This window comes from Strongylocentrotus purpuratus, unplaced genomic scaffold (genome assembly GCF_000002235.5).
Source record: "Strongylocentrotus purpuratus isolate Spur 01 unplaced genomic scaffold, Spur_5.0 spur5_contig_862, whole genome shotgun sequence".
Lineage (NCBI taxonomy): Eukaryota > Metazoa > Echinodermata > Echinoidea > Camarodonta > Strongylocentrotidae > Strongylocentrotus > Strongylocentrotus purpuratus.
In genome coordinates this window covers 896674-907807 of record NW_022145571.1, presented here as the reverse complement: position 1 = coordinate 907807, position 11134 = coordinate 896674, and the positions used below count along the sequence as shown (strand labels likewise).

At 39.6% G+C, this 11134-nt stretch overlaps 1 protein-coding gene across 1 annotated transcript; it reads left to right on the top strand.

Moving 5' to 3' along the window:
- Positions 1-2877: 2877 nt before the first annotated feature.
- LOC754398 (E3 ubiquitin-protein ligase TRIM56-like) lies at positions 2878-3965 on the top strand. Its single transcript, XM_001185483.2, has one exon. It carries the CDS (start codon positions 2970-2972, stop codon positions 3963-3965), a length of 996 nt encoding a protein of 331 aa, XP_001185483.1. The 5' UTR covers positions 2878-2969.
- The last annotated feature ends 7169 nt before the right edge of the window (positions 3966-11134 follow it).

Genomic DNA, 11134 nt, shown 5'->3' with positions numbered 1-11134 from the left:
TTCCGATGGATGGTATTTAGTATATCTATCAGATAATGTGCAGTCTATAACTATAAAATACATGTGTTTAAACTGCTGTTTCTTGCAGCTTTCATAAATTTTGAAATTCATGGTGTTTTTGGAAATTGTATAAGGTTTTACTCTGTGAATTGTATCATTAAATGAAACATCTTTACTCAAGATGAAATGTTGTTCAATGATTCTTCTACTTGTACCTTTTTGTTTTATCTTAAATTAATATTTGACACAATTCAAAACTAACGTAGTTTTTCATATTTCTATAACTGTACATAAACATACTAGAATATGAAAAGGAAATTATTACATATTTAAATTTTGTATAGATATTTCACGCTTCTAAGTATGTATTAACTACAGTAAAAAATATATATATAAAAAATGACGCACTTTTTACATTCTAGCATGTCAAACAGGTGACATTAAGTGTGGGCCTCTTCACATGTTACACTGTTCATATCTACTTCTTCATCAACTCATTATTTTGAAGGAAAATATTCTTGACATTGACAACTTCCATCAGACCTAAACAAAAAGCAAGTTGTATTGCCCTTTGCGACCGACCCAAAAATCTTAAAATCTACGGTCGTTTTATTTAACCGTTTTTTATAAGAAAAAAATTATTAAAGCATTCAAAACTGAGAAACATCAGCCCAAAGATGGAGTGGAAAAAAAGTTTAAAAAAGGTGGGGAAAATAGATTTCCGACCGACCGACCCATGTTTTGGCACCTAAAGGGCCTCATATAATAGTGGTGTATCAAGCGATTGAAAAAAGGGGATGCGATTCCTTGTTCATCGCACACGTTCGTTAATCCCTAATCGTATTTTTTTTTCTTGGGGGGGGGGAGCAGCGGGCATCAAACTTTGACTACAGTCTTTATGGATATGTCACTGTTCCTCGTATCTAAAAGATAAGTTGTGATGCTGAAATAAACTTATAAAATACAAATTGTTAGAAATTACTGAATATACACTATTGCCTGTCACTCTTCCTGTGAGGGGAATCGGGTTGTTATTGAAAGTCGCATTAGAATGATTATTTTTCTTCCGAAATGGCGATGAATCAGAGAGAGGGAGAGAGAGTGAGGGAGAAAGAGAGAGTGAGGTAGGTTGAGAGAGAGAGAGGGAGAAAGAGAAAGAGAGGGGGAGGGAGAGAGAAAGAAACGACGAGGCAATGAGTTTTCGTGGGAAAAACCAAGCGCATAATCCCAGCGTTTTAAGGTATAGACCAGTTCTGGTCATGCGATTGCATTGTGAAAGAAACGTTGTGGAATCTATCAGAAAATGTTGATCATCTAGCATATAAGTATTGGTGTGTACTGCAAGGTTCTGGAATCATCAAAATGATAAGAAATTTGGCCCTGTCTTGGTAAAGTTACAAGCACTGTACACAGAAAGATGTATATGGGACTAGGCGATATCTATCCAGTCCGGATAGATTTAATAATTTACCAAATATATCAATTAGTAGGCGGTTTCCCGGCAAAATTTGTATCATCACGTATTAGTCAAAACATATTATTTCACATGATTGGTAATAAGAGCTTTCATTTCATTTTTTTGAGAGGGAGGCGTTTCCAAAACTGGTCTATATAGTCTATTCCGAAATCGGAAGGTACTATTACGTCGGAAGTTCAATGACGTACATGTATATCTTCTATGATAACACATGGTTTTATCGTGTGACAACAGAACTAGTGTCTACTTTTACATTAGACTGCTTTTTGTTTTGCCCATAGGCCTACAATGTTTAAATTTCTATATCTCGCCTTTAGATCCTTTGTGCCTATAGCTAGCTGGAGTTAATTAGACATTAACAAGTTGCTTGATCATAATTATGCACACGGTGATAACGAAGGGAGAATTTTGAGAACTGAGATAGCTAAATCGTTGAACTTCACTACATGGTTCCTCAGACACTGTATATGCTGTGAGTATAATGGGATACAATGTAGCTGACTTCTTGCTAAAGGTTAGGTGCCATGTTTTAGGCCAATGTTGTGCGGGAGAACATACGTGCCGTACCAACAATATATATCATAAATGTATTGTAAATGCGTTGGACAATGAAGTGCAATGAGCATATGCGAATACACAGTCTCCTCGTCTTATGGCAAACTAATGTCACTTCCATTATGGTATATGTACGGTCTCCTTAATCTTAGCTACCATCACCATCCTTTAGGGTAAAATCTCGGGTGTAAGCTTTAGTGTAAAGCACCATCCAGTGTCAATTCATTAAAAAATTCTGCCAAACTCTGCTATTATACTGAACTCATGCTGAAATCAAATTATAAGCTCTTGCTCTCAAATTAACAGATTGGTCTAATTTATGGAGGAGCGATAGCTCAGTCGATAGAGCAATGGTTTCGTAATCCGGTGACCCGGGTTCAAAACCAAGACGATGCGCTAGTGCCCTTTGGTAAGGCATTAATCCTCATTACCAAGTCCCTCGGAGAGGACCTAAGTCGTCCGCCGTCTGGTTCCTTACTTACAATCATTTATGCTTTCTTAGCAGTCAGGTAAAATAACCAGCATCACCAAAGGAGCGGAAATAAAACGGTGTCTTAAGTACCGGAAAGGGGGGGGTGGAGGCTGAGCATCTTTTACATTGTTCATCTGTGTATTTGTTGTGGTTATAATTCAAATACTTTAACAATAAATATTGATGTATTATTAATATAACGCTGAAGGAGATAGAAATAATATAGTAAAAATGTTAGCCTTGTGTATTATATGATCAAGACAGTATACGATGTATTCCTGCAGAGATAACTGTTAAAAATTTACTGTTTGGTTAATTAGACTCATTTGATTTATTTATTCATTATGACTTTACCAGACCATAGAAAATAGTATTATTAACGCACTTTATTAACAGGGAAATGTCGTTGGCACAATTGCTCATTTCAAGGATTTCTTTGTTTCTTACCAGACATATATCACCAGAATGGCCTCTGCAAGGCAACATCTAACAGACAGTCTGCAATGTCCAATCTGCAAGGAACTTCTCACCAAGCCGAAGCTTCTACCTTGCTCACACACATTCTGTGAAGGTTGTCTCACCCAACTCCACTCAACTCAAGCTCTGGGTAATCAGATAAAGTGCGCTGTGTGTCGCTCTGTTGCACCTCTATCCAACAATAATGTATCCAACTTTCCAACCAATCGAATTGCCCAGTCCCTTGCAGAAGATTTCAAAGAGAGATCGGACAGGAAGAGAGCGACCGATTCAACGGATGGCGCTTCTTCTGGCCAACGTTGCACTTTGTGTGATGCTGATGATCAAGGACTTGCTACCTTCTACTGTCAGCATTGTTCAGAATTCCTTTGCGACTTTTGTCTTGAGCAGCACAAAAGGTTTACGCAAATTGGCCATCACGAGCTCGTTAGTGCTAGATACATCGCGTCAGGGGAAATCAGAATACAACTTGCGTGTATAGAACATCCCAGAGAACTGCAGCAGTTTGTGTGTATCACATGTCTGGTTCGCATCTGTTGTAGGTGTTTGGAAGTGGGTCATCAGTCTTACAGGCATGAGGTCATCGGAATAAAAGAGTATGAAAAGAGCCACAAAGCAGCAGTTGATTCTTTGCAGGAAAAAATAGAACAGAAAACTGCTTTGATACAGAGACAATCGTCCTTTGTGGAGGAGCGGATTGGCAAGGTTGAAAATATTATCGGTCAACGAAGGCACGAAATCGAGAATGTCTTTGAGGGTGCTGTCGAACGAATACGACGAAGGAAAGATCAACTGCTGGGAGAGTGCAACACCTATCAGAAATCGCTCTGCGAAGATCTGAAAGGAATCATCCAGTGCTACGATGACTACCTTGAAAACCTAACAGCCAAGATTACTGTAGTCACCGAAGATCTACTTCTCAACGCCTCGACCAGTCGTTGCCTGAGCGTGTCGCACGAGTTGCTGAGCTTGAGACTCTCGTGAAAGGCGCCAACCCGGATGCATCTCCGGCTGAATCTATAGCACACCGTGCAGAATTCCTGACCTTCCACAAAGCTGCAGAGTCCTCAGTTCTTGACCTTGGAACTGTTAAGGTCAAGAACTGGGGAGCTTGTGAGATTTTATGAAGGTGTAACATGTTTGGCTGCGCGCCTGTGGCAGCTTTTGTGTGATCTCTTTCGATTACTTGCTATATTTCTACTTTTTATTGTAATTTTACGTTTGATTTTCTGAATGCCCGTTTTGTTTGGATTAGAAATTATATCATATTGTATAATGTGATTTTGAAAATGCACATCAATATTTCTTTTTATTTTGTGTGTGTCTTTTATCTCTATAGTGGAGAAAGAAGTATATGTAATTAGAAGTAAATGTTGAAGTAAAGGTCTGGAATGAGCCAAATTGATGGTAGGGAGGTAATTAAGTCAGCTATGCCAGGGATTGTTGTGCTGGCAAAGTATTATTATGTTGATAACTAGGATGGTATGACTTAGCACCTGTTTCGGGTTCCACACATTTCGTGTACATAGAGGGTTGGCACAGTCTGAGACTCTGCCACACCTCAATTTTGATGTCAAGAGGCATACAGGATTTGGTTCTGCTCTGCAGATATTGCGGATTTTCTTATGATTTTCTTCCTGGGCAGAAATTGCTGAGTTTCTTTTAATGTCAAGAGACAGATGGTTTTGGTTCTGTTTAGCAGAAATGGCTGATATATTTGAGTTTTTTGAAAATGCAACCATTGGTAAGCGATTTGAATGTTATATTTTACATTGTATCACTTGGTTGTTTGTTAATGTATGATGGCATTATAAATGTCAGGGAAATAAAGGTATGAAACTCCCCTTGAACTGTGTGGAAAAATGAAGTGTGATTTAGTGGCTTCTCTCTGAAATAGAAAGGAAAAGAGAAACATTTTCTAGCACTGGATTGTGAAAGATAGTTTAATTCCAGTCGTTCTATATAAATAAAATGAATAAGTGTTTATGTTAATTAATAGAGTATGAACACCGACTAAAAAATGTATGTATGTACTCTGAAATTGAGATAGTTCGAAACCTAGCTCGAAACCTAGTAGCATTTATTTTCCGTTTGATTAAAAACAAATATACAATACAAGTATATACATGAGTATGAATGAAACGGCTGGATAACCCATATACAGCTGTGCCAGGCATGACACTACTGGTCTTCCATGGGTCCAGAAAGTGCCAATGGTTTTCGAGGGCTATAAAGTGGAGCTCAACCTTTCGCAAGAACGTACGGACATTTGGTTCAACGTCACCGGCAATGACTAGGGAACAACTAATGGTGAGCTGTATCATACCATCTTGATTTTGCTACAAATGAAACTTTGGAGACATACAGCGAAAGAAATCGTGGAAAATTAGTGACGACGACATGAGTTATATTACTACAAGCGAAATTGATTGTCAATGTTAAATGGTATACGTGTTGGATGTGTCGATTGTCCTTAGATGTCTTATGGTTTAATAATTCGGATCATATCCGAAGAGTATTTGGATTGCCATTGACTGACTTGAACATTTGTACAGAGTAATATTTATTAGAGACTCTCAGGAGCAGAGGAGATTTGAATTCTATTTTAAAAAATTATGTTGCTCATTTTTTTGTTGTTCTTTTCTTTGTAATGACAAATGTACAATATTGTGGTTTCTTTTAAAATGAAACAAAAGAAGTTTTGGGTTGAAAAGAAATTTAATTAAGAAGGTACATATTTTTGGATATCGAGATGTGTATCTACTTCAGGTCTGTACAGGTTAAAAAAAAACATGGGATGCAAAGTGAATTATTGGGGGATATATCGAGGTTACTGCAGGACCTAATCCCAGTGAATTGAGTTTATAAAAAGAAAAGCAATAGAAGTGTAGGGGAATGTAGGTCAATTACAGAACCAAATTCCAGAGAGTCAAAGGAGGAGAGGAGGAGTAGGAGTTGCAACAAGACTTGCAAGTCTTGAGTTAATAATCTGATTTCCATGTTATATTTTCATTGTAACCCTTGAGGTTAAATTTGGGGTAATATTCACATATTTGTGTAGGGCTTTGTTTATATTTTTGGTTGAAATATCAGAACTAATTGTCTTTCTTCCTTTCAAAACCAGAATAAAGTGAGAGTATTGCTGTTTTCATCATTTTAAGTACAGATCAAATGTCCGAGTGTTCTTTATCATGATTTGTAATTTTCAATATCCTGGCATTTATTTCATTTTCAAGCTATTCTATTATATGCAACTGATTAAAACAAATTGTACATCCATACATATAACACTACAATATATTCAACAAGTGGTGCTTTCTTTGTAGTCTTCTGACCTTTGTCTTGCGTTATTTGGACAATAAAGCCGAAATCTAATTGATTTGAATTCTCCCTTCTATCCATTTTCTTTATTTATCTAGCCTCTCCTCTTAAAATTCTACACAAGCATACACCCCTCACTCACACACACACAACAACAACACACACGTAACCCACACCCAGGCGTCCCCGAATATGTGTGTCCTTTGGCCGATAGTTGTCGCTTTCTATGCAAATGTTTAAGCAGTGACATGCTATTTAAGGGCCTACTCGAAGACGTACCACATGGGTCTTTCGCGGAGCTTAACCCCTATGTATTCAATGGTATTTGGCCTGATTCTTTATCGACATAAAATTGAATGTATTGGCTTAAATGGTGTAATTTTCTCTTAAAATGGAATTAATTTGTGAGTCAAAATAATGCAATGTTTGATTCGTACATCACGTCTGAGTGAGGATTCCTATCCCCAAAGCAAGTTCATTAAAGGACAAATTTAAATTTCTAAGATATTGGAGAGCTGGCTGATAATTAGGTTATCACAGAGAAACCAATAAGTGTTTGATTCATCATACCCAAAATGTGTGGATCTTGTCCGGTGACCTCAAACGTCGGCGTTTCTCTTACTTTTCTGATCTATTAAAGCTTATACTTGATGGCAAAACGGAACTCCCTGTTAAAGGTCGAGTGACATCAAAATATAAGTTGATTTCTTTTGATGTGCAAAATTATTAAGAAAATTATTTAAAAATCTATGAAATATATATATATATATGTTTAAATAACAAATTATGAGTTGAATGCAGCCCCGCACATCAAAATAAATCAACTTATATTTTAATGTCACCCAACCTTTAACAGGGAGGTCTGACAATTTAAAACAAATGTTGTTTTCCATATTTCTATAACAGAAAACATACTAGAATATTAAAAAGCAATCATTACATATACTTTGGAATTTTGTATAGATATTTCACACTTCTAAGTGTGTTTAAACTACAATAACAACAAAATAAAAGATTACGCACTTTTTACATTCTCGCATGTGGGCCTCTTTACATGTGGCACTGTTCATATCTACGTCTTCATCAATTCACTATTTTGAGGACAAATATTCTTGACACTGAAAACGTCCATCATAGTGGCGTATCAAGGAATTGAAAAGTAGGGGATGCAATTCCTTGTTCAATGGGCAGGGACCTGGTATTGAACAGACTCACACACGTTCATTAATCACTAATCGTATTTTTTCTTGGGGGGCAGGAGCGGGCTTTAAACTTTGACTACAGACTTTATGGATATGTCACTGTTCCTTGTATCTAGAAAGATGAGTTGGGATGCTGAAATAAATTTAAAAAATACAAATCGTTAGAAATGACTGAATATACACTATTGCCTGTCACTCTTCCTGTTAGGGGAATCGGGTTGTTATTGGGAGTCGCAATAGAATTATTATTTTTCTCCCAAAATAGTGATGAATCAGAGACAGGGAGAGAGAGTGACAGAAATAGAGAGTGAGGGAGAGTGAGGTAGGTTGAGAGAGAGAGAGAGGGGGGAGGGGGGAGAGAAAAAAACGACGAGGCAATGAGTTTTCGTGGGGAAACTAAGCGCATAATCCCAGCGTTTTAAGGTATAGACCAGTTCTGGTCATGCGATTGCATGCGAAAGAAACGTTGTGGAATCAATCAGAAAAGGTTGATCATCTAGCTATAGCATATAAGTATTGGTGTGTACTGCAAGGTTCTGGAATCATCAAAATGATACGAAAGTTGACCCAGTCTTGGTAAAGTTACAAGCACTGTACACAGAAAGATGTATATTGGACTAGGCGATATCTATCCAGTCCGGATAGATATAATAATTTACCAAATATACCAATTATTAGGCGGTTTCCCGGCAAAATTTATATCATCACGTATTCATAGTCAAAACATATTATTTCACATGATTGATAATAAGAGCTTCCATTTCATTTTTTGAGAGGGAGGCGTTTCCAAAACTGGTCTATATCTTTAACGAGATCGGAAGGTACTATTAGGTCGGAAGTTCAATGACGTACATGTATATCTTCTATGATACTAAATGGTATTATCATGTGACAACAGAACAAGTGTCTACTTTACACTAGACTGCTTTTCGTTTTGCCCATAGGCCTACAATGTTTATATTTCTATATTTCGCATTTGGACTCTTTGTGCCTATAGCTAGCTGGAGTTAATTAGCCATTAACAAGTTGCTTGATCATAAAATATGCACACGGTGATAACGAAGGGAGCATTTTGAGAACTGAGATAGCTAGATCGTTGAACTCCACTACATGGTTCCTCAGACACTGCACATGCTGTGAGTATAATGGGATATAATGTTGCTGACTTGTTGCTAAAGGTTAGATGCCATGTTTTGGACCAATGTTGTACAAGAGAACATACGTGTCGTACCAACAATAATATCATTCATGTATTGTAAATGCGTTGGACTATGTAGCTACTATCAACATCCTTTAGAGTAAAATCTTGGGTGTCAAATTAAGTGTAATTACACATTTTCTTCTCTCAAACTCTGCTCTTTTTCTGAACTCATGCTGAAATTAACTCCTGCTCTCTGTACTTTTAGTAACGGGAAAGAGTTATGGACTGGAGGCTGAGCATGTAATACATTGTTCATCTGTATATTTAATTTTCTGATAATCATTCAAATACAATAAATATTGATGCATTATCATCATATCGGTGATGGAGATCTTCTTCTTGTCGAGTCACGACACAAGTCCCGTCCAGTGGTCCACACAGGCTTTGCACGTCAATTCACGGCTTCCAGGTCAGCTTGGGTGCATGGCTCTGGCAGGAGTGGGCAGACTAGCAGGTGTTCCATCGTCTGTTCCTGGCCGCATTCACATGCTGTTTGTTCATCTCCTAGACCCCATCTCTGCATTGGGACTCTGTGTCGTCCGTAGCCACTTCTTAGGTGGTTGAGGCTTAGCCAGGTAGGCCAAGTCTCACTGGAGCCGGATGCGAGGGATTCCTTCGGGCTGAGGGAGAGTTTATGTGGAGTGGTCTGGAGGTGGTTAAACCACAAAGTCATCCTTTGGTTTTGAGGGCTGGTATTAAGGGGCTCTACAGTGTGCAGAAAGCTGCGTTTGGATTTGAGCCGCTTGCCCACTGGCTGTTGTTCGAAGAGTGGGTGGGGTGGATTATTCTCTTGTTTGTCCTTTTCTTTCTGGGACAAAACCAGCCTTCTGACGTGTGGAGGGGGCGATACCGCAGAGCTGATAGATCTCTTCTACTTTAGTTGGCCTAAGGCAACCAGTGATTGCTCTGCAAGAGGAATTTAGAGCTGGATCGATCTTGGATGCATGGGCCGACATACTCCATACTGGTGAAGCATACTCCGCAGCAGAGAAGCAAAGCGCAAGGGCTGTCGTCCGGATTGTTCTGGCATCAGTCCCCCAGTTGGTGTTGGCAAGCTTCTTGAGGATGCTATTGCGGGCTCCAACTTTTGCCTTTGTGTTGGCAATGTGGTTCTTGTAGGTTAGGGATCGATCCAGTGTGACGCCTAGGTAGACTGGGTTGGGTGTGTGCTTCAGCCATTTCCCATACCAGCAGATCCTAAGTTGATGGTTGGCATCCCTGTTCTTGAGATGGAATGCATTTATCTGAGTTTTATCAGGGTTAGCTCTCAGGTGGTTGGTCGCGTAGTATGGAATGAGTCCGGCCAGGGAACCACTGAGGGACTCCTCCAACTTCACAAAAGACTGGTTCTGGGTGGCGATGCAGAGATCTTCGGCGTAGAGGAAGCTCCTAGTGTTTGGGTGGATCGGTTGATCGTTCGTGTACACGTTAAAGAGCAACGGTGCGAGCACACTTCCTTGTGGTAGGCCATTTTTCTGCCTGCGCCATCTGCTGCGATTGCCGTTGAGGACCACAAAAAAAAAATCGCCGATTGGACAGCAACGTCTGGATGAGTCCAGTCAGTCTCACATCCTTTGTCAGATCAAAGATCTTCCTGGTGAGGCTTATGTGGTTCACAGTGTCGTAGGCAGCAGAGAGATCAACGGAAGCAGCTCCGGTGATTAGCTTACTCTCATACCCGTCCTCTATGAACTTAGTGAGGTTTAGGAGTTGGCCAGTGCATGATTTTCCTGGCCTAAACCCTGCTTGTTCCGGAATGAGATGTTCATCCACGAATGGGGCGATGCGGTTGAGGATAAGCCGCTCGAACAGCTTATATGTATGGCACAGTAGGGAGATAGGTATGTAGCTCTTTGGGCTGGCAGCGTCTTTGCCAGGCTTCAACAGGACAATAACTTTGAGATTTCCTCCACAGCTTTGGGATGTTGTTGGTGCCCAAACATTCGTTGAACATTTTGAGGAGCCAGTTGAGGGCCCCTGGTCTAAATTGTTTGATCTGCTCGCAGAGGATGTCATCAAATCCAGCAGCTTTGTTGTTTTTCATTGCTTTGATGGCAGCAAGCAGGTCGTTCATGGTGAACGGTTCAGTGAAGCCTGGGACATCTTGAGAGTTTGGAGCGTCTGGAACCTTAGGGAGCCTGGCTCTTCTGGGGGTGATGATCAGGGTTTCCCCGGCCATTCACTAGGAGTTGGTGGGCAACTTGGTTGGCAGTGACTTGAGATCTTGGTTGGGCCTTTGTATAGTCGTTGCCCAGTATCCGGATCGTTTTCCATGCTTTCCTGCTGCTATGTGTCATATCGGTGGATTGTATGAATTCCTGCCACTTTCTCCTTCTAGATTCACCAATTTCCTTGGTCAAATTTTCTCCAGATTCCAGTGTCTCCTTACTAAAGGGGTCCATCAGAAAGTGTTCGATGTAGTCTTTATA

What these genes read in the sequence shown, in the direction of transcription:
- LOC754398 (XM_001185483.2), top strand. Translation starts at nt 2,970, where the DNA reads ATGGCCTCTGCAAGGCAACATCTAACAGACAGTCTGCAATGTCCAATC.